This window comes from Venturia canescens, chromosome 10 (assembly GCF_019457755.1).
Source record: "Venturia canescens isolate UGA chromosome 10, ASM1945775v1, whole genome shotgun sequence".
NCBI lineage: Eukaryota > Metazoa > Arthropoda > Insecta > Hymenoptera > Ichneumonidae > Venturia > Venturia canescens.
The window spans coordinates 9,277,326-9,302,842 of NC_057430.1; the positions used below are offsets into that span (position 1 = coordinate 9,277,326).

General features: G+C 38.7%; 4 protein-coding genes across 12 annotated transcripts in view; 1 reads left to right on the forward strand and 3 right to left on the reverse strand.

Moving 5' to 3' along the window:
- LOC122416985 (serine/threonine-protein phosphatase 4 regulatory subunit 1-like) overlaps window positions 1–3,017 on the forward strand; it is a 152,040-nt gene extending 149,023 nt beyond the window's left edge. For all 7 annotated transcript variants that reach the window (XM_043430163.1, XM_043430164.1, XM_043430165.1 and 4 more), the window contains 3 exons: window positions 75–351; window positions 990–1,152; window positions 1,241–3,017. In XM_043430163.1, the coding sequence (XP_043286098.1) occupies window positions 75–351; window positions 990–1,152; window positions 1,241–1,259 (459 nt within the window). In that variant the 3' untranslated portion in view covers window positions 1,260–3,017. The remainder of the gene's footprint in view (window positions 1–74; window positions 352–989; window positions 1,153–1,240) is intronic.
- A 287-nt stretch (window positions 3,018–3,304) lies between these two features.
- LOC122416986 (uncharacterized) lies at window positions 3,305–7,312 on the reverse strand. The gene is made up of 2 exons (XM_043430170.1): window positions 4,199–7,312; window positions 3,305–3,417 (listed from the first exon to the last, which is right to left on the reverse strand). Exon 1 carries the CDS (start codon window positions 7,039–7,041, stop codon window positions 4,504–4,506), a length of 2,538 nt encoding a protein of 845 aa, XP_043286105.1. The 5' UTR covers window positions 7,042–7,312; the 3' UTR covers window positions 3,305–3,417; window positions 4,199–4,503.
- A 1,008-nt stretch (window positions 7,313–8,320) lies between these two features.
- Window positions 8,321–21,945, reverse strand: Ptp61F (Protein tyrosine phosphatase 61F). 3 transcript variants are annotated; one of them, XM_043430182.1, is made up of 9 exons: window positions 21,124–21,944; window positions 17,948–18,109; window positions 16,945–17,207; window positions 16,182–16,407; window positions 15,700–15,852; window positions 15,205–15,370; window positions 14,704–14,914; window positions 14,074–14,184; window positions 8,321–8,616 (listed from the first exon to the last, which is right to left on the reverse strand). In XM_043430182.1, exons 1-9 carry the CDS (start codon window positions 21,214–21,216, stop codon window positions 8,559–8,561), a joined length of 1,443 nt encoding a protein of 480 aa, XP_043286117.1. In that variant the 5' UTR covers window positions 21,217–21,944; the 3' UTR covers window positions 8,321–8,558. The 3 variants fall into 3 exon arrangements, with proteins under 3 accessions (XP_043286117.1, XP_043286115.1, XP_043286116.1); XM_043430180.1 differs by lacking the exon at window positions 8,321–8,616 and having other exon boundaries at window positions 9,009–14,184; window positions 21,124–21,945; XM_043430181.1 differs by lacking the exon at window positions 8,321–8,616 and having other exon boundaries at window positions 9,009–14,184; window positions 15,703–15,852.
- Window positions 21,946–22,213: 268 nt separating this feature from the next.
- LOC122416773 (abasic site processing protein HMCES) lies at window positions 22,214–23,616 on the reverse strand. Its single transcript, XM_043429820.1, has 6 exons — window positions 23,597–23,616; window positions 23,240–23,471; window positions 22,861–23,121; window positions 22,662–22,769; window positions 22,435–22,592; window positions 22,214–22,364 (listed from the first exon to the last, which is right to left on the reverse strand). Exons 1-6 carry the CDS (start codon window positions 23,614–23,616, stop codon window positions 22,214–22,216), a joined length of 930 nt encoding a protein of 309 aa, XP_043285755.1.
- Window positions 23,617–25,517: the final 1,901 nt, after the last annotated feature.

Consider the following 25,517-nt stretch of genomic DNA (forward strand, 5'->3'; position numbering starts at 1 on the left):
ACCCGATTTCCATATCCTTTCCAAATATCTTTCAATTTTTTCCATACGAATCTTACCGAATGAAATGATTTCAGGCGACCGAGATAATATCATACCTATCAACCGACGAGCACCTCGTAACAGCCCTCATTCAAAACCTCAAGTACTTGCTCGCCTCGGAAGAGAGCAAATGGACGTGTCGTCAAGCTTTCGCTTTACTGTGCTCCTCTCTTATCAGAAACGAAGCGATAAGCCCCGAGATATTTGGTAGAGACCTGTTGCCGTGCTTGCTCAGTTTATCTTCGGACATTGTTCCGAACGTCAGGTTGGCCGTTGTCACAGCACTTACTCGACACGTCGTCAACATTTGTGGTTAGTACATCGTTTACGAATTTACGTTACTCCTTAGCTCATCAAATTGTTAGAGTCACTTGAATAAATTAATATCACGGTGAAATAACTTATGCAGATATATATATATATATATATACAGGGTGTCCCCGTTGACCTTTAGCGTGATTTGCGAGCTTAAGGCGAGGACTTAAAATTCGATTTACATAATCGAATCATTTTTTCCGGCAAACCTCCGGTCATCTCTTACCGTGTCTCTTACCGAAACAATTGGAAACTGAGTATAAAACCGTCGAATCAATACTTCAGAGCGTCTTTTTTCAACTTGAACAGTTTAGTCTTGAGAAAAAATAGAATATCTTCAAATAATCGCTCAATCATCGTCCTTTGGAAACTAAGTGTTCTTTCGATCCTTTCTCAAACTACTAGGAATAGAAAATAACCTTGAAGAGCTTTTTGTGCGAAATATGCTATGTTTTCCAATCGTTTTACCGCTATAGACGATTATCGCGACTCGTCTTCCCATTCTGACCAAGAAAAGTTCTTATTTTGTACCATTGTTCTCGGGACACCCTGTATACACATTTTTTTTGTCTAGAGTAGAACAATGATAATTCATGACAACTCGTGCTTGACTGATCGTATGAATTAAATTACAGACTACTTAGGGGCCGATCAGGCGGAAAAGGTCAATCAAAAGATAATACAAATGCGAACGGATCCTGATCGGGACGTACGGATAGTCGCTGGTGGAGTAGGTGGAAAATATTATCCTCAGGGTGCCGAGTGGAAAGTGCCCGCAGTCAAGGCTAAATTTTCCTGGTAATGATTGAAGCCGTGAAAAAAATATGCATCGATAAATGAGAGTAGTGGAGATAATTTTTGTTTTTTTTTTCTTTTTCAATCATAGCTACGACGGATCAACGTAGAAAAATTTCACACACAGAGCACGGCCACATAGGAAGAAATAGGGAGAGAGACAGAGATAATCTACGAGCTGCAACGTTGGATACTGGAAGCTTCTGTGAGATAGCGGCGAACATGAACAAACCAGAGAAAAACGAACATAGAAATACAAGCAATGCGAATGAATGTCCGCGGTGCCTCTTGACACCGAAAATTATGTAAGAAATGTAAGCTCAAGCTTTTTGTTGTTTTTTTTTCTTTTAAATCTACTAACATACTAGGCGATTTGAGCCCAACGAAGCGAGACTACTGAACACAATTTTATACTGCCTAAAAAAGGAATGATGTTCGTCGGAATTGGGGAATGATTTTTGATTAATGGGAAAAAGTGATCGCGAATCATTGTCTATTAATCATAATGATTTTACGCTTGTACGAGGCGCATCTAGTATACGTGACAACGAATTTTTCCTTCCTCTCGGAGAATTTCCTATTTTTACGTGTTCAAAAGAGTAAAAACAAAGGAACTGCGGAATTTGCACGTACTGGATCAGTCTCATAGATTATGTCGCATTAACGAGAAGTACAGAAATAATAGATCCATACTGCCCTATTACCGCCCCGAATAAGCCACACGATTTCTTTTTGTATTCCACAATTGTCGTTTTTCCCAATAATCGTAAAGTACTAAAATGAAATTCTGAACAGTTCGAAAAAAAAACCGAGAATTATTATTTTGTATCGAGTACTACGGTAAATTATCGGCACAAATGAATGATTGCATGAATTTGATTAAGTGTTTCCCGGAAGAGTAACTTTCGTTTTCCCCCTCTTGTATTGGATCTCAATGACGTTAATCGAAGCTCAATTTTGTAAATCAAACGGTATTATTACTCCCACGCGTTCGCGATCAACGTTATTGCATATTTTTGTTGTTCATTTTAATACGGTTTTAAAAAAATGTATTTCATCTTTTCGTTAAAAAGCTTAGCCAACAAACACAGTCGTGATCGTTGAAAACGCGCGTGTCGTTCTTGGACAGCGTCTACAGTTTTACTACGCCAATTTTTGTAAACGATTTAAAGTTTAAGTAGTTTTTAAGTAGCCGAGGATTGAATGATATGTAAATGCGGCAATCGATCATCGATCGCGTTCCGAAATAAGGACTATCACAGAGCATAACACAGTGAAACGATGAAACCCTCCGCCTACCTTGTATATTGAATACCTATTATTTACACGCTAACGATATTAACGATAAAACTACTACTAAACAATACTGTACAATACGAGACTAAGATTAAACGAAAAAACAGCAAAAAAACACATAAGAAAATCGAAAAAACAACAACACATTTGTGGGGAGAGATAAAGTTCATGAAATAAAAGTTCGAAAGTGACGCAATTTTCTTTACGTTATCTCTTCCACGTAAAAAGGGTCCGAGGCAACCAATTTTTCACGATCCCTCTCTTTGGAACCATACCTGCTATATTTTCAACTAATTTGTGATACGTGATCTCTCGTGTGAGAGTAATCACGTGTGTAACCTTGTTACGAGCAAAAAAAATGTGATGATCGGCCAAGGCTCTACATTTATTCTGTAATTTTTGTTTTTTTTTTTTTTAAATAATTATTCAACCTGCACTCGTTAATTGTGAATATTCGTGAGAACCAAGCGAATGTATTGTTTCATGATACTATTATGTATAAAAAAACATTATGTATTTGGTAGAGGAGACGAAGAATGAGAGAAATAAACTTGAAGTCATTTGTTACGTGATTCGAACAGTTTTTATTGTTTTCTATAGTCATTCGAGTGTTAGATTCATTAAGTATGCTGTTTTTCTTTTCACGGAATGCAGAGTACGATTTGCTCAACCGAAGATGCCGAGAAATTTGGCTGGTGGACAGGCCGGATATTGACAAATCTTTTCTTCCATCTCCGTGTCCGCTGTCATACAATTTCTCAAACAATGACGCCAACGTATCTGACGACCTTTTCCACACGTCACGCTGCAGCCACTCCACATCGTCCATCGACCCCATCTACGTCCGAGCTTTTCCTTTCTTCGCACTCTCCTACGATCGCCACCAATGCACTTCAACGGCCTATGATTCTTGGGTCCATTGCACTCGGATTCTGAATGTTCGCAGCAGGACTTACGGCATCTCTGCTTAATCTTGAAATAATTTCTGTTTCATTTATTTCGTACGAATAATTCTTGTGGATCAGAGCCACCACTTCAAAAAGAGTTCAAGAAATTTTGCTACTTTTTAATGACGAAAAATTCCACTTCTCAGTTTTTGTGGTTGCATTTTTTTATATTTCAAGGAGTCTATCGAAGAATTTGAGAACTTTTGATATTTTCAAAGCGTCTCAGCTTCTTAGGCTCATCTTATGATACGTAAGTAACTGCAGTAACCGTATCGTCGAAGCTCGAAACCCTCAATTTCGAATTTATTTAATCACAAATATTTCTACATGTTTATTAAACTGTGAGCATAAAAAAAATCAGTTTATCATGCAATAACTTTCCGTAAAAATATATTCATTTTTCCAATTCACTAATGTTGCAGAATTTTTTGTGTTCAATCAAATTGATCGTTTTTCGTAATACCAGTTTCGAAGTATTATCATTTGCTGATTGAATGTTTGAAAACGACTTTCGGAAGAAATTTTATTGGGTATTCGCCTTTCCGGACCAGAAATTTATCCTGGCGACGCTATCTCTGTTATTTCTCCTTTTCGCAACTTGAGATTATTTTGAAAAAAAAACCTATTCGATGCAGAAGTACGTCACTTGAGTTCTGATCTGCGAATGATCTAGAATCTGATCCATTCTAGTTCATAGTATCGAATAGAACAAATGGTTGCAATTACAAAAGTATTCCGATGAAAGATCAATATACCAGATTTGAAAAAAAACGCACACATTTGTCTTAGTATCGCTAAAGTTTTACCAAGAAACTTTGTCCAGCGACGGGACGGAAGAAATTCTCACCATGGAATTGTCCAGTTTCGATATCGAATTTTCAGTCACATTTAGTCCTGGAATGACTTTTGGTGTGTCGACGATTAGAGAACATTTTTTAGCTGTTTCCGAAATCTCAGAATTCTCGTTCGCTTGTGCGTCCGCCGTACCATGATTAATATAGCCGTGTAATTCATTTACCTTGAAAATAATGAAATGAGATGGTAGCCTTTTAGGGAAAAATGACTCGGGACTTTTTTCAGACGGAACAATAAAAAAAAAATCAAATAGATATTACGAAGATACTTTGACAAGAAGTTTCTGGATCAGATCCTTGATATCTCTAATGGGTTCATCAATTTTTGGGCCGATCAAATTTTTATCACTAATTTGTGATGTACCATTTGCATCTGCGTCGTTTCGAGTTCTTCTTTTTTCACGATTCGTTTTTCCGTCAATAATTTCGTCACGTTCTTCGGCGTTTCGTCGTCTATCATCGACGCTAAGATTCTTTCGATAATCATCCGATTCACGCAGTTTCCTTAGCACTTGTCCCAAAGCAGGTTGTTCAACGTTATAATGCAAACTGTCATCGGCCTCGTCCTCGTCATCGCGTCGACGTCTGCCATCGCGAGGCGACATTACGTCCTGATCATCAACTTCATGAAAATTATATTGTTGGTCCTTCGCCCAGTCTCTTTTGTATTGTGCAGCTTCCTCTTGGTATTTCTGTTTCGAGAGGAGCGGCGCACTCCTCTTATAATCTTTCATCCGGGATCGGTGTTTTTTCTTTTTTTTCTTCCTTCCCCGTTTCTTCTTGATTTTACGACGGCGACTGCGACCAAGTCTTCTTTTACTTTTCGTTAAAGATTCGGTGTCTCGTTTATTTCTCAACGAATCGTATCGCCCCTTCTCCACGATTTCACTGTTCATTTTCTCCAGAATTGAATCAATTACTTTATTGTCATTGGCATAAGATTCTAGAGCCATTTTACTTGAATCAGGTTGCTCGTTTCTATACCGAGGACCCAGAGGCCCTGGACCGACAGAACCATTTCCGAATCTCTTGACTCTCACGAGAGGAGGTACCACCGATACCGGCTGAAAATCGCCAATCAGATTTGAAGATACGTCACCAAATAGGTTTCGTGAGACGGCGCCATTATGACCCTCCGAGTGTTCAATGTCAGCTACAGATTCTTGTTCATTCAATAATTCGTCGTCTTTTTTATTTTCTCGTATTTTTTCGTTCGATTCCGATCCATTCAAAGGGATCAAAGTCACTTTCGAATTATTCATTTCACTGAGATCTTTATTACGAGTGAATTTATCGTGCTTCGCCAAATCATCTGGAGAAGATGTCGAAGAGTCTACCGAAACATTTTTCTCCTCCATTTCCTGTCGATCGCTGTTTTTACTATTCTCATTTATCGCTGGAACATTATCAATATTTCTTTCACAACGATCATTATTCGCGTCTCGTTTAAATTTCAATTCATTATCGAGTGATTGGGAAGCGTTTTGTAAATGTTTGCTTTTCCGAGCTTGCTCTTCGTCCGATTTTTGTGCCTGGACTTCCAGTGCACTTAGTGCAAAGGAATCCTCCAAATTCTGAAGATAATTCGGGTCCAGCGCATAGGGATTTTCGCCGCGGTTCAATGGATCATTGCGTTTCACGCGTTTGTGAACATTGCTTGAAAAATCTTCAAGGGATTCTTCGGACATGTTAGGACCATTGAAATCGAGAAGAGTTCGTAGTTCTATTTTTTTCTCTTCTCCGTTTTCACTCGATCTTTTTTTACGGATCAGTACAACCGATGGAGTCTCAACAATGTCAGTAAAGTTTCTTGACTCTTCAGCGGGACCAAGCAATGCTTGAAGTTCTTTTATGGATGTTTGACGATTGCGCGTTGACGCATTGTTTCTTGCACTCGAAATTGCTTGGCCAGTAACGGTTTCAAGGCTCTCCGACTCGTTCGATCTTGAATTGTTCGCCACAGAAGCAAGTTCAGTGGCATTTTCTTCAACCGCTTTAGTATACATTTTTTCGTACTCTTTGATTTTTGAACCCTCGAGTATTCGTACTGCAATCAACTCATTTGTTACATTTGTGGGTCGTGAAGCCGAGTCGTCATTGATTTTAATACGATTTTCGAAAGATGAAAAGTTATCAGTAGTTTCTTTATTATCGACTACGTGTCGCGACGGGGACGGAGAAGTTGAGCTCGTCGATAGAGAAGTCGAGTCTTGAAGTCTTTCAACAGTAGAAAAACCGTGTGAAACGTTATCGATTTGGATCGATGGAAAAGTGCGATGGAATTCTGCACTTGAATTCCAAACATTAGAAACATTCGTTGTTACTTCAAGCTTGAAATCTTTTTTGCTAGGATTCTTGAATGTGTCATAAAGATCGAAAGAAGAATGATTTTTTGAAGGACCAAATAAATTGGTCTTGTTCCACGGGGAGATGAAAAGAGATTCGATCTTCGGGTTACTTGTCAAGTTGACATCCGGAAGGAGAAAAATTCGTGATTCGTTCAATGAATAATTTGCAGAACGGAGAAGCGTTGTAATATTGGAAGGGCTGTTCGAATCGTTGGTTTTAATCGATCGTGGAAATGTATTCATTGACGGATGATGATGGTTCTGATGGTGGTGATGGTGATTATGACGATGAAATTTGGTATGTGGCTTACGACGGTGATAATGAGACCGTTGATGCAGTTGCGAGCGCGAATCTCTATGCGCTTTGCAATTTACCGATTGAGCTAGGACAAGAATAACCACGATGACGATGATCCAGGGGAACGTAGAAATTCGATGATTAACCATAACCGAAGACCCTCACCGGCCCGTAAAAACCACGTAGATATAACAGTGCAAATGACTTATCGAACGTAAGACACTTATTTGGTATTTGTCGACTCGTAAAAACAGTCATTTGGATGATCGGCGACTTGCGTCGAACGAAAATGACAGTTTTGGTCGCAAGTGACTGTCATGATCGACGTCGAACAGAATCGTCCGAAGACAGCTGCGTGTAGAAAATATCGATTTTATTCTCGATTTACGATATTCGTTTTTGTTCACCAGGAAAACAATTTCATATTGAGAATTGATTTTAAGGTAACTCCTGTACTGCATGCTAGTCAAATGAGTGCTAAAAATTTTCAAAACGCTTTTAGACCAAATTTAACGTACCGATTAAATGTTTGCAAAAGCATCAACTGATAAGTGCAAATTTCCACGCTGACACATTTTCACTGGTATTTTTCAAAGAATTATCTGCGTTTTTTCATCGATTTTATTGCAACAAGTCTCATTTTGTTCGTCAACCGGTCCTCTATGAATCCACCGTGTAGTTGTTTTTTTAACTTGTTCGTTCCACCGTTGCAGCTAATTGTTCATTAAGTGAAAAAACTTTTTCATTCATAATTTCTGAAGGAATGAGTTTAAAGGAAAATCTACGTGGTGAATTCGCAGAGGATCGGTTGAGGAATAAAATGAGACTTGGTGCAATAAAATCGGTTAAAAAATACCGATGATTCTTTGAAAAATACCTGTGAAAATGTGTCATCATGGAAATTTGCATCTATCAGTTGATAGTTTTGCAAAACTATCATTTTAAATATTTTTTCACGTTAATAAGATATGCTTGAATACATATCTACTTAAAATAATGTTAATCGGTACGTTGAACTTGGTCTAAAAGCGTTTTGAAAATTTAGCACTCATTTGACTAGCATGCAGTACAGGAGTTACCTTAAGTGGGGAAAAACATTAATTTCCGGAGAGTAAAAAAAAGTTTCTGCTACTTTTATGTGAACCGACAAACTTGGTTTTTCCTGAAGACAACGAGAGCAAAAAACTCACCAAATTCTCAAATGAACAAGGAATAAGATTGTTTTCGGTAAAAATCCTTCGATGCCAAAGAGCGGTGAAAGCAGCTCAATAAGTGCTAAATTAAACATTTGATTAGGAAAACTTTCATTTCCAATCATCGACGGATTGACGCGAAATCGTAGAAAAAAACAAAAAAAAAAAACAGAAAAAAGTATTCAACGACAGGAGAACAGAAAACGCGCAACGGCCCAATGGACCGAATTTTGCATAATGTTAGAAACAAAGTGTTTTATTGAATCATTTTATCGAATAAATAACTGCCTCGTAGGGTTTTGTGGCGCGCGGTAGAAAAAAAATTGAAATAAAAGTAAAACAAAAAGTCGAGCAGAATGAAATTGCGATCGCCAAATCCGGCCCCACGAGAACATTGCATTTTTTCTATTGTTGCGAGAGGGCGGATGCGACTGACATTACGAAAGAGACATTTCGTGCCTATGCGCGGACTTTTAGATTGCCGATTCAGCCTCCTCGGTTTCGCTCGCTTCCGTGGAATCATTTTTGGATCTGAAATAAATCAACGGTTAAGGGGCAACGTTTCACGTGCATAATAAAAAAAGACGAAAAAATTTCATTCTCTTGCGCATACTGAGAAAAAAGTTTGTTCAACGCTCAATCAGTTTGATACATACGACTTTTGAGTATGATTAAAATTACAAAACAAAAAAAAAGTTAAGCCGTGGCGACGACACAAATGTGCAAATTCGTCCCGCTCACAGAATATCTCGTTTAGCCCTGATTCAATGCAACATTCGATAAAATGATTGCGTTGCAACGAATAGTAAAAAAAATTTGCTTCGATGCTCGATAAACGGATTGGGAAACGTTGAAAAAATTTTTATCTCAGTGTGGCCAGATTTATCTGAAAAACGGGGAAGATGGGAATGTACATCCGAATCTATTTTTTTTGTTATATTATATAATATAAATTTATATTACATAATATATTACATAGTTTGTGTTTATCTTTTGTTTGTTCTGTTGAAATTTATCACATCGCGTGATGAACGGACGAAAAATAATGGATTCGAAGCCTCCCTTTATTGTTTGCTAATTAAAGTATGTATAACCGATCTTCCCTGTCAAAAAATGAGTTATGAATTATACAATGTTGGTGGAAGGGATTGAACGGGCAAATTGATTGTGACAGTAACGATAACGATGACGAAGAGTGTAAAATAAGCGAATCGACGAAAGTACGATGGCCTGGCTTTTGATAATATGATATTTCGAGAGTTCGGAAAGAGTTTTTTTTCTTTCTTTTTTGTTTGTTTGTTTTTTTTTTTTTTACCAAATATAAGAAATACGATGTATCCTTAAATAACAATTAAGATAAAAAGCATAGAAAAATATAGAAACGAATGTAATGAATAAAAACAAAGATATAAAGAGACATTAAAGCACAGGAGCTCGACGAATTCCCTATCGGTAGCGCGTTGATACTTTTTGTATAACTCTTCTTCGTTTTATCTTTTTCTTTTTTATTAACGTGCAAAAATTACGCTCACTGCATTCTCAATTCTCATTCGTTCTTTTTTTGTTCCTCTCTTTACTTATTGTTTCAATATTTCTACAAAGTTTACGATTGGATGCGAGTCAACGGCAACGATCAAAGGGTTTTCGTGTGTGGAGAGTAAGGGTTGCTTTTTTTTAGGTTTTTTCTTCGAGTTTTAAAGAATTCAAAGGGGATCGTGGATGGTGACGATAATCTCTAAATGACTAAACAAGTGTCCACGTAATCAGAAGGGATTGCGGTTTATACCAAGTTTTTCCCCTTATTATGCTTTGCTCTCGTCTATACTCGTATGAAGATTTATCATTCGGCGTTGCAATCGCCCCTCGATTCTAAGGAATTTGTAGTTTTTTTCCTCGATCTTTCATTATTTTTTTGGGGTACAATTCAAAGTATACCGTGTACGAAAAAAGAGCACTCTCGGAAAAAGGGTACATTCCCTACAATAGATATATACCATTTAAATAGAATAACTATTCGAGTCGCGAGACCATTGTGAATTAAGCCAGTAGATAAGGGCTGCTTCGTATTTTTTTAAAAGCCCTTTCTACGGCGAACATTCTTAGGAGGTAATATTTAACTGTGTAACTATTTATTAAATATTGTCGATTATTGAAAGAAGAAAAAAACGAAATAAATGATGTTCTTTGCTTGACCGATGGTAGTGTATAACGATTTCTTCGGATGATGATTTATGTAAGTATAGTTTGTTAAGCTTTTCGGTAGTTTTGTTTTTACTGCTTCTTTCGTGTTTCTTTTTGTCGTCTCACTTGGTTTATGTGTGTTTCTTTTGTACGCGTAGGCACTTTGCTATGATTCATTGCGGCAAGAGTTAATAAACAGTGTGTTTTTTGTTTTTTGTTTTTTTTTTTCATAAGTGTTATAAGTATATTAATTATTTTTTATATCGTGGACCGTAGAGTGTACGAAGGAAATATTGCATCGAGCTTTGTTTACCGTTATCTCTCTTTCTCTGTTTTCCTGATCCCTTCAATCGCGGATTCGCCATTCTAACTTCTTGTGATTTTACTCAAACCTCACCGTTGTTCACTTGCCGAGTCTCTCTCAAACCCGATTGTGTCTCAATCGCTCCGTTCCTTCCATTGGTTCTACGCTTCTCACTTCCTCCCTCTCTTTCTTGTCTTTTTTCTTTCTATTCAACGCGCTTTTATCGTCTCTGCCTTGGAACTTTTTCATTAGCACCGTGTCTTCTTGAAAACCCTCAAACAAAAATGATCCACGAGAGCTTTTCGCCTTTTTTTCTCTCTCTCGAGATTTACGGTTTTCGTTAAATATTATGGCACGTTGGAGTTGACAGCGATGCTCCAATGAAATATAAAAAAATTGTACTTCCAATCGGGCTGAAAACGATTCTGAACTCCTCAAGAATTATTGTGAAGCAGCGCTGCATGAAAATTTCGAAACTCTGTATTACGGAACATTTATAACGGTCGAGAAAGCTTTCGCGTACAAGAAAATCGAAGTGGGAGAATAAAAATCAAATGAGCACAAGAAATATGAATGGCTACCGATTCGTTGGAGCAACGCTGCTGAATTTTTTGGGCGGTTGTCCCATTTCAAAATTTAAGTTTAATGTTAAATGTTTTTTAGTACCAAAACGAACTCGGTGAAATTAGCGGAAAACGACCCACTGTCCCCAAATATTTTTCTCCTTTACCTTTCATCGCTCGTTCTCTCTCTCTTCCCCTTTTCTGTTTCCTCAATACACAGTTCGCAAAGAAGACGAAGCGCTTTTGTCTGCGTATAATATTTCCTCGTGTCTCCGTATCAACAACCGCTCACTTTCTCACAGTTGCGCGAATAAAGAATCATCCTCTATTTCACATACTTATTATATGAATGAATACTCGTGTCGGGAATGACCTACTGGTTAAGTTAATCGAGGGAGTCAGATACGCGAGTAATTAATTAATAACAAAATTACGTTTTTCAAAGACTCTCGAAAATTTTTCGATATTATTTAACGATGTAACGTTCGACAGAAATTCGAACCTCTATTTTCCGCCGGAAAGTTTCATTCTCCGGTGGATAAAAAATACGAAAAACATTTACCCGGTTGAAGAACGTGATTAATTTATTGAAGGCATTCACAAATTTGTATCGAATTATTACCCAAGCCTCGGAAATGTCGTGAGAGTAATTGAGTTTGGTTAAACCACTAGGAACTACATTATCCAATTGAAAAAAGGCTTTTTCCGATCGCAAAACGTTATTAAGTATCCGACTCCCTTGGTCACTACATGTATAATCAATATACGTGTTTGTGTACGAGAAACTGGACTTCGAGGATATAGTAACGCCAGATTTCCCACTTTCTTTTCTCTTATACTCATTCGCGTAACGTTTTATTATTTCTTTACTTTAAAAAATCCTTCCGCTACTCGTAAAAACCGTTTTTCTTTTGTTTCTTTACTTTTTTTTTTACTTCATTTTTTTTATCGTACTCAGTCTTTCTAACGGTTGGCCGGGTAAGTGTATACGTGGGGTGGAACGTGGGGCCATCGCTAGGTACCTTTCTAAAATTTCCTTCACACATTTCTGCCTCACGTCGTTACTCGAAATCGAAATTGGCGCTCATTCTTTTATATGCGAACGATCATGCTTTTTATTCGAGAAAAACGAAAATGAGCTTTGCCGCATTATCGCGTGGGGAATTTTTCTTCTTAGAGCAGCGTTCACTCGCACGCTTGCCAGGAATGTGTATTTTTTCATGACTTCCATACTGCAACGTTCTTCGTGAGCCACCGTTCTCTTATCGCGTCGTTCGGGCAACCGCGATAACGGTCAAAAATAAACCGAAGGAAAAAACACCGGCTTCGATTTTCAAAGTGTTTCAAAACTGCGAGCTTCTCATCTTTACCTTTCGCTGCACGTCAATTCCTCAATCAATTTTGCTTTTGCTCTCAGGAGATTTCTCAGGATATTCAGATACAAAATAGTTTTTCATCGGACTTCCGGTGTTCACCGTATTAACAAGAATTTTTGAAAAATCAAGCCACTTTCAGAATAGATACACAATAACGAATTAACGTTTTCTCATGGTTCAACCTAGCCCCGTTATCGATTTTTATTATTTATTTTTCAGCATTTCCAGAAACAATCCAACGGGAAAAAAATATTTCGCTAAACATCCCGTACATTGTGATGCTGAATCCACTAGAGAACCTTGAAAACTCTTTTGCTTGAAGAATCAATTGATTGGACAATTTTTGATATAACCATTGGCGTAAATAATTTTAATATCCCGTTGAAAATGGCTAATTAATTCAGATTTCTGTTAAAATTCGAGCCATCTGCAGTTCCGATGGTTCGGTTGAGACCGTATTTGCAAAACATACGTGAACGATTCTTTGCGTTTTTTAAGTCTATGGCGCCTGCCGTTATCGCTATTCTAACAGATATAATTACCAGGTATTTAACAGGAATTGCTAACAGGAAATTGTTTCGTTCTAGTTGCTAACTGAATGCTTTGCAATACCCTGAAGATCAGTACTCGCATTTTACTTTTCAATCGTAATCGAGAAGTTTTTTTGGGACGTCCGATCCTTTCGTTTATTTTTTTTCGCGAGATTATTGTTATACTTTTTCTCCCTAAAACTCCTTCCCACTGCCCCGATCATGTGACCGAACCGAAGAAATGATCATTTTTGTATCTTCGGCGGATCACATTCACGCGAATTCCCCTGCGAGAGTCTCGAGGAGTGCCGATATTGACTGATTTCCTCGTTTTTAAACAACTTATCCGAATAACGTAGACTCAGCAATATTCTCAAGGCTCTCGAAGGGAAAATTCATTGAAAAAACTTTTTCGATTTTTCTATAGTTCCTTACGTTTGATCGAATTGAAATATCATTTCTAAAGGAGATAAAATCTCTTTCAGCATCCTACGGCACTCGTTTCGAGCAGGGGCGGGGGCGGGCGAGGGGGGAAATCACAATATAAAAATACAAATACAGTATCCCTTTCTCCGTTTTTCTACTTTCGTTCTTTTTTCTGTCAACCTCCCCCCCCCCCCCCTCCGAGTTTATTTTCTCCCTGTCTTTATCTCTTTTATCATCGTTTGTTCCTCCTTTTTATGTCTTCTCAGTCTTTAACTGTTACTCGCAAACTTTTGCATTTCTGGTTTTTCGCTTCTCCGTGTTACGAACATATTGTATGATTTTCTCTCTTTTTTTTAGCGGGTTCTCGCTTTTCCTATTTCACTTCTCTGCTGGCTAAATATTTCATCAAGGGATTGGTAGAAGGGAAGTTATGGCGAGCTGAGTAAAAAATCGTTCGAATCTGGTCTCTCTCTGTCTCTCTTTCTCTCTTTCTCTCGTCGCGTTTACGCCACTTTTAGCCTCGCATATACAGATACCCGCAGAGCGCTATAACACCTCCACCGAGAATCGCGGTACCTATTCCTATTGTAACGGGCTTGAATAATGACCTCTTGAGCTTTTGCCACTCTTCCGACTGCTGCTGCCGTCGTTTCATGTCGCGAACCTGCGCCGCAAGACGCTCTTTTTTCTCCTGGTGACGTCGACGCAACTCGTTTTTGCTGTAAATATCATAAAAACAAATCAATAATATAATTGTTTTCAATGAAACAAACTTGCAACGTTCCCGTAACTAATAAGGTCAGTCTAAAAAATCGTCTCGCCAGAGTTTTTGATTATACTAGAGTTTCCCAAGTTTTGCGTACATTCCGGACACTTTTATCGAATTTCGAGAGTTACGAAAAACTTTAACATTTCATATTTGACCGATTGAAAGTCGAAGATTGTACGAATTCACATGAATTTTTATGAAAAGTGATAAAAAATTTTATATTTTGAGCAATAACCCTGCAAATTTGAACAATTTTTTAAAAATATTACATGAAACGTTGCCTGACAAATTGGCTTTTCAATGGCGCGATCACTGCATCTTGAAATCGTATTCGTGTCAAATGAAATAAAATGCCACATGAAAAAGATTGAGTTGTCGAAAATTTGAACTTGCTTTCGTAATGGAAAATATGCATCGATTCATTCACGATTTAATAAAAGAAACAGAAACGCTAGAATTGAAGACTTACGCGTCCGGGCTAGAGGGCGGACTTATCGTCTGGAAAGAGTTGTCGCCATCACCGGAGGATTCGCTAGGGACTGCCACACTGTCATCACCCTGTTCGTGTAAATTATTGGGAATGGAGCGTGAGTTTGAAGGCGGCGGGCTCGTAGTAGGCTCCGAGTTCGTTGGTGGCTCACGAGGCAGCGGTTTATCAGGCGGACCTCCCCCTCCTTCGTCTGCGAAATTATATTAATTCGTCGCTAATTGGCACTCGGATTATTTCATTTTATTTTCTAAGAACGTCCTAATTGGAGAAAATTTTTGTTGAGTCTACGTCCGAGTGAATAGTATTCCTTTCGAGAGAAGATTTCGAGGAAAAATTTCACCGAAATGCTGCAATTTGTAATTTTTGAAAAAAAAAAAACGATCATTCTCTAAATGAATTCCGATTTCATTCTTGTTTTCGGTTTTAACAATCGCAATTTCTAAAACTATTCGAAATAAATAATTGCGATTGTGAACTTACGATTTTCAGCTGGACTCGGCGTTAAATCTGCCATCAAGCTACGGGTAAGCGATTCGCCTCTGGGAGGAGGAAGTGGCGGAGGCTCGTCATCCTCTTCCAAGGACGAGTTACTCACGTTGTTCACAACGTCATAATGATTCGTCACGATTTCGTTATTGTCCACGTTCTGTGAAGGCAATATAAAAACAGTTAAAAAACAATGCACCCAATTGAAATTCGCGTCACAGTAACACAGCGCTATTAGAGCCGGAACGCTATTGAAAAAAAGAATTCTTCAATAAAAATGATTCCGCAGTAATCGTTGAACCGAGCAGATTCGTTTTTATAACCGGAACTACACCGAATTCGAAAACAATCAAAACAATCGACTTCGTTCCAGTCGTTCATTTATTTATCTACATTTTTTACAGAATATTCTCTTGAATAATGAAGAAAATGGTAATAAATAATGATGCAGCTAATAGCGATGTGCTACTGTGAATTGGTATTAGTTACCACGTTGTTGGACGGAAGTTGCTTCGCCCCCTCGATTATTGCAGCGTACGAGAAACGTAGTTGGTCCGGTGTTTGAATGAGACCCATACGAAAACGTCTCATCTCGATTAAAACATCGCGAACGTTTACCGAATTTAATCCATTCTCTTCGATCTAGAAATCATTGAAAGTCCATCAATCTTGTAACACCAGACTTACAAAAAAAATCCCAATTTTCCTCTAGGATGTCGCAATATTCCAGAAAAAATTGAAAAGCAATTTATCGACAACTGAAAATTCGTCAATATCATTTGAACACACTTGAATTTTACAAGAACAAAAATACGCTTCGAGACGTCACATTTCTCCAGAAGCCCGACAAATATCTATTTCACTCTCAAACGAAGGATATTAGCTCCGAATAATGAAGAAAAGGGTCTAAATAAATATTTTGACTGGTAATCGTGAACGAATAAACATTAATAAACGAAAAAGATACTTACGAGAACAAGACACGTGTCTACTAAACAAAACGTTCCAGATCGCCCGATACCGGCAGAACAGTGTACAACAGGCGGTCCGACGTTTTGATCAAGAGCACCGGATTGTCTTACGTCAACGAGAAAGCGTAGAAAAGCGGTTGGATTTTGTGGTACACCGAAATCGGGCCACGTTGTGTAGTGAAAATGTAAAATATTTCGGCTCTCTTTGCTCCCCACGTCCGTCAATCTTCAAAAAACCAAAAAAACTGTTGATTATGATGAAAGCGATCGTAAAAATCGATTCGGATTTTTCGTTTTTCTTATTATACGAAATTCAACGTTGCAAGAATCATGAACTCACTCCACGTGAGCAAAGCAACTGTATAAGCGTTTGATTACATCGTCGATATTGAGTAATTAATATTGATACGTGTCACTCATCCAGTACGAAGAAATCGATCAATTGAATACCAAGAGTTTTAGGGGAGAGATAGAGGTCGCGTGTCAGATTTCTTAATGACCCCAGTCCTTAGATAAAAGCGTTCTATTTCTCTGGTAAGATATGGCAAAATCGATTATTCGGAATTACGAGAATTTGTCACGATCCTCAATGCCAGTATATACAACAATATTCATTGATTAATATTTCACGGATGTTTTACTAGCAGCCTGACTCACCTGCGTCTATAGTTTTTCAAATATTTGTTTTTTTTTTAATTTGTGAATTTTCGTCCAACATTCTCAATGACACGAATAAATTGTAAATGATTTTTTTCGATTTTACCTCAACGTTCTCGTTGTGTAATCGGACGATTCTGTTCTACTGATGTATTCGACTTTGAGGCCAACGTCGGGAAACATCATTGTATGGTCGGACGAGCCCTCGAGTGGCCAGTACTGATGACACTTGACTCGATCCTTCTCGATCACTTTGTTCAACATGAGCACAGCTTTCGAATTTTGTTCCCATACCATTAGCCAAAAGTGTCCAGCTGTGTTTGGCAGTGGTCCTTGGGTCAATATGTATTGTTTATGAGCCTGTTCCAACTGAAAAATTTCACGTGTTATCTTCAATCAGTCAATTGGCTAATCAGATAAAGTGTCTCATTCCTAATTGTATCCACTGTCCTCCCATTGAAAAACAAATTTAAAAAACGACCCTGAAGTTTGCAACGTCAGCGAGTCCAACGAAATTAACAAAAATAACACTTGAAATCTACCAATTTTTTATTTCACAAATTGCTAATTAGGCAGGTGACAGAGTTGGAGAATTATTGAAGAGTTTTTTTTTTAGATCATTTCGTTGGACTCTAACGTTGCAAACGTCATTTTAAAAAAGCCAGTGCAGCTTTCTCCGAAAAGAAGTTCACTGCAAGTTTTTACTTTGAACATGTACAGTCATTCAATGGAAATCTTATTATTGAAAATTGTGTCAACGGAATCTATGAACTTGGAACGTGAAACAAAAGATGACGCTGAAGTTTCCAACGTTGGAGTCCAACGAAATGATCGAAAAAAACTCTCCAATAATTCCAGTAATTCTCCTATTTTGTTCCCTGCCAAATTTGCGATTCGTAATTTTTCGAGCTGCACCAACGATTCGTGAAATAAACAATTGGTGAATTGCAAACGTTTTTTTCGTTCATTTCGTTGGACTCCAACGTTGGAAACTTCAGCGTCGTAACAAAAGGTTTTGCTGTGAAAATTAGTTTGGTTGTAAATGACAAAACTTATTTTTGTTTTTTTTTTAATTTTCAATCGATGAGAATGACAGTAACCTTGCTTACCTTTATAAGATTCGCATTGATATAATCGCACTGTCCTTTCTTGAGGACGATCCTCGTGTGATCGTACGGCGCGACATCTCTGTATCTATTCAAATTCCTGTTTTGTGGTTTCTTGGATTCGTTACACGTGTAGTTGAAATCGCCGCATTCGTTACGTATGTGCTGAGAGAGAGAGAGAGAGAGAAAGAAAGAGATGAAAATAAAAAATGATTATTTTCGAATTTAGGCATCGCACTCGACGTGGATTTATCCGTTTATCACAAAGATTTCGAGTCTGATAAAAACGTTGCTGAATATTTCGTAACCGCGGAAACAGTTGATGCAACATAAAATGAAATGTCGGCCTATTTTATGTGGCTTTCTGTTTATATCGAGCATAAATTCTCGTCGGCGGCAAAAGCGCTTTACTATCGATTTCATCGATCGTTAAACATTGAAACGCTAATGACGTATATTCGTCGAAGAGCGGTAAAGGAACCTTCGACGAATATCGCGGGATTCCCATTGGGTGCAAGTTCTTAGGAAAACTGAGTGCGCGAAAAATGAACGAGGGCGAAGAGAAAAACGTAAATATTGGATATCCTGTTTTGTGGAACTGCGAGCCAACAGATTCGTTGATTACACGAGTGTGAGAGCGCCCACGCAAGCAGACGGAGAGCGAATTGCACATTACTAAATATAGTTTGTGTCAGTATCTCGAATACTCGTATGTGGTTTTGTAAGCTTTGACCTTGACAATAATATCGCTCGGACGAAAATTCGTCGCGTACGAAATCGCTCATTCCGCACTGGATATTAATACGAATAATAATTCAAGAGTTGTCCCTGAACAGCTGCTCTTCGAAAATCCTGCATGAGATAATAAAACTAAATGCTCCGGTCATTGGCTCGATTTTTTCTCACACACCGACAACGTGTCCGCCTCGATCCGTATACAATCGTTGTTGCTCTTTGAAAACACGTCTCTTTTGGTGTCGCGCATCGCGACGTTATTCGTGACGTGGGAATTCAGCACATGAGAATTTATCAACCGCTCTGTTTAAACTCTCATTCTTTCTGTATACATTACCTACTGAGTTACGTCGAGCGATGTATATAGAAATCGAAATACTTGTATAAATATATAAGGCATTTAACGTAAAAGTGTCATTTTCAAATCCTGCTTTTTTTCTCGATCCATCGAATTTATGACGCTGAAGTTTCCAACGTTGGAGTCCAACGAAATGATCGAAAAAAATTCTCCAATAATTCCAGTAATTCTCCTATTTTGTTCCCTGCCAAATTTGCGATTCGTAGTTTTGCAAGCTGCACCAACGATTCGTGAAATAAAAAATTGGTGAATTAAAAACGTTTTTTTCGTTCATTTCGTTGAACTCCAACGTTGGAAACTTCAGCGTCGTGAATTTTGCTGGTTAAGGAAGTCGAGGCATTAGAAAGAAAATCGCTTTTAAACCGATTGTATCTTATAAAGTGTCAAAAAAATCAGTCCAATTTTCAAGTTAACTTAAAATTATGCAAAGCATGAATTTTTTTTCGCAACACGAGCAAGGCTTGCTGAGTAATGCCAATTTTTTTCAGATTTATTAGGAGATTTGCTGAGATTATATTAATTAATAATAATTTATTTGCCGTGCAGTTTTTCGAGGCCAATATCGTCACTAAATCGTCGTAATTTCGTCTTTTTATCCCGACTCTTCTTTAAAGTGTACGCAACGTTGTCAAACTGTAAACTGGCTTAACTTTTGAAAGGTACATAACTTTTGGGTAAAAAAAATGACTGTACGGCCTCGACTTCCTTAATAATTTTCTCTTTGTTCAATTGGCTAGAAGTTCTGTGTGGACAAGAAAAATATCATGCCCAGAATCTCGGGAACGAAACTCGAAGATAAAAAATTGGTTAGAAATTTTTTTTTCGTTAATTTCGTTGGACTCGAACGCTGGAAACTTGAGCGTCGTAACTCGAAGGAGCTTTGGCGAGAGCGAAAAAAAAAATACGGAGGAGTGCAACGAACAGGAATTTGTTGCTCAGGAAATATGATGGTTCGTTTCGTTAAAATCGATAGATAAACGGTGAGAGTCGAGAAACGAAAATTTCACTTGAAGTGCCTCGCGCATAAAAGCGCATCTGTGTCAGTGACAACACGAGTCAGCAAACACTCGTGAATTCATTTTTCCATGCGATATTATACGAGAGATAAGCGACGGGGAGAAGACGTCCCACGAAACAGGATAGTTGATCGATGTATATGTGCACCGTAAAAGAGCCAATATATATTTATGCGTATGCATGTTGTCGTAGAGTGCGTTCGGAGCCAATTAGCACCGCGACAAATTGGATTACGAATCGTAAATAGGATTTCGTCCAGACAACGACGAGCTCTTCCGGTCTTTCCAGAGCTTTTCAAGAATCGCTTAAGAAAAACGAAGCTCGTGTATTTTTATATTTCGTTGGGTATATACTCGCGGTCATCGTTCTTTTAAATGAGGATTTCTAGAAGGAGAAATGATTTTTCACTTTTTCCTGTTGTTGTTGTTTTTTTTTTTTTTTTTTTTTTTTTTTTTAATTTTGAAAAATATTGTCACCGCGATTTATGTCGTTTGCAAAAGCGCGCAATACCGAAGTATTTCGTTGTGCTCAATTCGATCATTTGACAGCACGCGTTGAAAGAGCCGTTGGTTCGAATGTTTTTATGCATTTTTTCCCCCATTCTCCTTGCGCTAATAGCCCTAGAAAAAAGGTTGCTTAACAAAAGCTTTAACTCGACCGAAAGACTACGCGCTCGCTGTCCCCTCCTCCCCCGTCCCTCATAACAGCTCCGCGGTGTGCAGCAGCAAAAAGGGACACTGGACAAATGCAACGCTGGAGAATAGCGAGCATAGTGGTATATAGTAAGCGTGACGTGCTTCGAAAAAGTGAGTGGACGCCGAGAAAGAGAAGAAACGAGAAAAAGATTGAAACGGTTCGTCCCGGAGTGGTTCAGTCTTCCCGAGAAAACTGCGGAGAACGAGCGTGGCGTGATTTTAGTGCCAAGACATCGAAAGAATGAAAGCGAAAGACAGCCTCCAAACGTTTCTTAAAACTGATTGTACGAAGGGAGTGAAAAATACGAGAATGCAGCGGAAGAAAGAACGAAGGATAGTTGTGGGGAGAGAAATGATTTCCTATCTTTACTCACCTCATACAGAATGCCCCATGCACCCTTAGAGTTGATTTCGTGATATTCAGTCTCCACGTTGCTGACCGCGGACTCTTGCGTCTCGCTGGTCATCCTGGTGTTTCGAGACTCGGACAATTCGTCGTCGTCGTCGTCGTCGTCGTCGTCGTCTTCGTCTTCGCCCAGTCTCACTGCTCCTAACCTTCCTCGTACTGTTTTTTGTTGCTGTTTTTTTAAATCTCAACTATACGGTTGGTACTGGCGGTTCACGCACGATTCATCAGCGACGTAGGAAGAGTGATTTTGAGTGAAGGGAGCAGAAGGAAATAGTAAATTTGGCGTTTCAGCCGGCGCGTAAAATCAAAACAGTTTTCGCGTCACAAACGGAGTACAGAAGGTGCAGAAAATTTTCAGTCTGGCATTCGAACGAGAGAGCCAACACCTACGAATGTCTCGACGACTGGCCGGTGAACGTCGTCGTCGTTTGCCATCCACGTTGTCTCGTTTTATAAATCACACCCCGAGTTTTTATCTTTCTTTTTTCTTTCACGTTCTCGTCCACAGCACGTATCCCATTAATGAATTGTCACACGATAAAAGGGAATAACCTCTGTTATATCAAGAAGAATTTCGCGATATTCTTTACCTCGGAAAATATACAACACAATATTCCCGTTTTTCTCTCTTTATGTTTCTATCTTTCTCGCACTCGACGCACGTTCATCTATCTCGGCCTCTCGCGTACACACCAGCCGATCGCAGCCGAACTCGAAACACACGGAACGCACAACCCCATGCACAACCTAAGCCCAGTCACGGAGTCACGGGCCTCACTGAACGCTGAACGTTAACAATGCAGCCAACTGAGCCAACTTCGGAAATCATCGCGCCGCTAACAGAGCCGAAGAAACGGTACTACGGGGAACTAAACATTCGCACAGCGTCAATAATAACATGTACCGTATTTACCGGCTGATAATAACAGACCCAGAAAATCGAAAAAAGTGCGGATTTTTTATTTATTTGTTTGTACAAATTTTATTACAGATTGGACAAAATTACATTTTTTTATAAATAAAAATAATGCTGAATATTTTTATAACCAGCAAACTCAATTTTTTTTCGACGATTTCGTTTTAGGTTCGCTCGATTGAGCGTCCTGATCTTCTTCACCATTCGTTGACTTTCTTTTATTGTTAGTTATAGATCCGGTCTTGAGCCAAGATGACATTAAACCGCTTGTAGCTTTTTTCTTCTCTTTTCTGGAAATTTTTAGGTGAATACTTAATCGTTCCTTCTTTTTTGTTGCATATATGTGGTTTGAAAACTTACCCAAGGACCACAGCGTCGACGCAGCATTTGTCTTTGTTTTTCACGTTGTTTACTGTACTTGCGACTGGATGCCACTGAAGAGTGCTCGATAATAACTCGCCCCTTCGTAATTCAGCGAGGGCTTTATCGGCCGAAGTATTTTTGTAATCCAACCAATCCTGGGAAGTGAAATTTCGTAAAATTTTTCATTTTGAGGTTAAATTTTCGTGGTTCTTATGAATTCGTACTTTAACGTCTTTTTCCGTCTGAAGAACGACTGGAGCACGATGATGGAGCCAGGACAACACGTCGTTGGATGCCGTCGTTAGAATAGTACAACTGTGAATTATTTCCCCCTACAAAAAGTTTCTTTAATCGCCTTACAGGAATTTTTTGACGCATGATAATGAATATTGTTTATAAATCTTTTGAATAAAATGAAGCAACCTCCGGACTCGTCCATGTGTCGAACAATCCAGCCAACCTCAAAACCTGTTGTTCGGGGTGAATGCCAACATCGGCGATCTTTCTGTGCATGTAATAAGGCTGTTTTTTGCCGGACTGTTTGTCAGTTTTCCATTCGTAAAAACCGTTGATCACAATCGCACATCGTTTTCCTTGGTTCAGTGGTTTTCCGTAAAGTTTCGAGTCGCTCAAGCCTTCTAAACGAGCGTTGTGACTCGATGCAGTATGTTTTCTGGGCTCTCCCTGAGCCAAAAGATCGAAAAAGTTGGATAATTTATCGAAAGAAAATGCGGTACAGAGACGCGAAAGCTCGGAAGTACGATCATCGTTGATTATCGTTTTTTTGAATCCGTCACGATACCTTGTGCCAAGGAGGAATCATCCCCCACATCATAGGACACAAAAGCCTTTCAGAAGCCTCGCTGAAATGGGAACCAGCGACGATGCAAGCTACAGTGTCTCTCGGCCCCATGTTGTACGAGGGAGCGTAACGAACGCTTTGAAATTTTTCGGGCACCCAACCCACCTCGGACTCCTTGCCGGAGACGTCCCTGTGTTTACAGCAACAGCTGAGATCGTGGGGAGCCAAATAGCTGAAATTCGTAACAATAAACACGAGCGTTGAACGACAGCGAAGTGGGATCGTGGTATGAAAATTCATACACGAAATTCTGCGATTTATTTTGTTGCTACTTGGCTATTTTTCACGAATACTTACCACGTTATTCTTCCACACATTTTCGTCCTCTCCCTTCGGGGCTTTCGTATCCTCTGTGTTTATATCTGAGCTCAGTCGCAATAAGACGTGTGTGGGAAACGTTCGAAGCGATAAATTCGTGGACGCGAATCGTCGTACTCAGCAGTCGATAAAGTCAGCGCCCTTTTTTCTTCGCGATAAACCGTTTTATGGGGGTGAATATAGACTCGAAGGAATGCGAAAATCCCTCGTCAACTCATGCATGGGAAAAATTTCAATCTCTGCTTTTCTCTCACGCGTACTTAAGGACGACAACTCGAGAGATTCTCGAGTGTCCGGTTAAAACTTGAAATAAAAAAGCGAGTTTACGAGTGCTCGGAGTCGAGGAAAATTCCACGAGGGATCTAATGGAAAATACTTCAAATTCCAAGAATTTTCCTTTTTTCCAGAGATTAAAGAAAAAAAAGGAAAAATCGTCGGGAGGATTCGACCAGCCTTTTACGATTCGAAGGCAAATTTTTAAATTAAAAACATTCATCGATGTGTAACGAGGAAAAATAATGAAAATTGAATGGAAAAACGATATGAATTATCGATTAACGACCGAATTGAAAAAACGGAGGGAAAGAATTCGGTTTCGTTGAGCCAAAAAAAAATTTTTAGACTCGAACCGTGGATTCGTTTACGCGGGACTGATGCGAAGAAAAGAGACTCGAACCGTTCCAGACCTGAGTTCCAAGTTTTCGAGGGTTGTCAACCGAAAACGTGGCGTTTCTTTGACCACTCACAAAGACCTTCTTTTCCAAAAGCGTTCCTGGGATTTTTCGGGCGCTGTACACCGAGCGTTCTCGAAATACATTCGAGTCTCAAAGTTGCACGACTGTGTGGAAAAAGTCGAGAGTGCAAACGCGACCTTTCGGAACAAGGGGTGCATATAAGAAATTACATTTCTCGTACTCGTGCTCTTTTATTTAATAACAAATTCGTATAATTTATTCCACGATTTGTTCCCTCCCTGAATTCCTAAATGCCAGCTCATCGAGAGCCCGCGCCTGGTTTGTTGATGTCACGCGACCGGTTTGAAAGATATGCAGCTTTTCGAAGTAAAGGAAACGCGTCAGAATGCAAAGACGCCGGTCAGGCACACGATGCGTCGCGATCTTCGGACGTCTGGTGACGTTAATTATATTATTGCTCTTCGTTCTTTTTTCGATTCCCCAATTTCGCTACAACACATTGTAACCTTCAGAATAATTGTGACAGCGATGAATCACGGAAAAGATTAATCTTCCCGGCACTTTGAATAATCATTTGAAAAATTGAATAAATTATTGCAGACTTTTGAATTTTATAATAAACTAGCTCAGGCGCGCGAGCAACTCGCACGTTCCAGCCGGTTTTTCTAGACAAATATATTATGTTTGCCAAATTGTTCAAAAATTTAAACAAACTTACACCAAGTGAATGCTCGTGGAAATCAATAAATGCTGCTTTATAATGTATTTCCATTATCCTTTAATGAAGTTTCTGACAAAGCAATTTAAATAAATGAAACCATTCATTACATCCGACTGCTTGTACATGAAATGGACTCTGGAATGGAGTGTATGAGGGAATGATTAGAAACAATTTTATAATGAATACGTGCCATGAAAATTGGAATTTATATGTGGTTGTTTCAATATTGAAAACCATTTTATTCCTTTTAGCTGTACTTTTCAGGCACTTTGAAGGACGAAAAATAATTTCATTATGATGACTAAATGTTGGTTTTTTCTTACGTGTCCTGTCATTTCCGAACTCACGTGTTTGAAGTATTTATAAAATAACCTTCCTTATCTATTTGTAAGTGGATGAGAATAAAATGAAAAGAATGTTTGCAAATCATGCTGACTTCAATGCTAATGAACCGTCACTTATTATGAGATTCGGTGTAGTACTG

Excerpts from the sequence above, each read along its gene's own strand:
- Ptp61F (XM_043430180.1), bottom strand. The coding sequence starts at position 21,216 with ATGACCAGCGAGACGCAAGAGTCCGCGGTCAGCAACGTGGAGACTGAA. Across the intron at positions 17,208-17,947 it reads TCAATGCGAATCTTATAAAG|TTGGAACAGGCTCATAAACA; the intron begins GTAAGCAAGGTT and ends GAAATTTTTCAG. Across the intron at positions 15,853-16,181 it reads TAGACACGTGTCTTGTTCTC|ATCGAAGAGAATGGATTAAA; the intron begins GTAAGTATCTTT and ends AATGATTTCTAG.
- LOC122416986 (XM_043430170.1), bottom strand. The coding sequence starts at position 7,041 with ATGGTTAATCATCGAATTTCTACGTTCCCCTGGATCATCGTCATCGTG.
- LOC122416773 (XM_043429820.1), bottom strand. The coding sequence starts at position 23,616 with ATGTGTGGAAGAATAACGTG. Across the intron at positions 22,593-22,661 it reads AGACGGAAAAAGACGTTAAA|GATTGGTTGGATTACAAAAA; the intron begins GTACGAATTCAT and ends TTCACTTCCCAG. Across the intron at positions 22,365-22,434 it reads GTCGACGCTGTGGTCCTTGG|AAAAGAGAAGAAAAAAGCTA; the intron begins GTAAGTTTTCAA and ends AAAAATTTCCAG.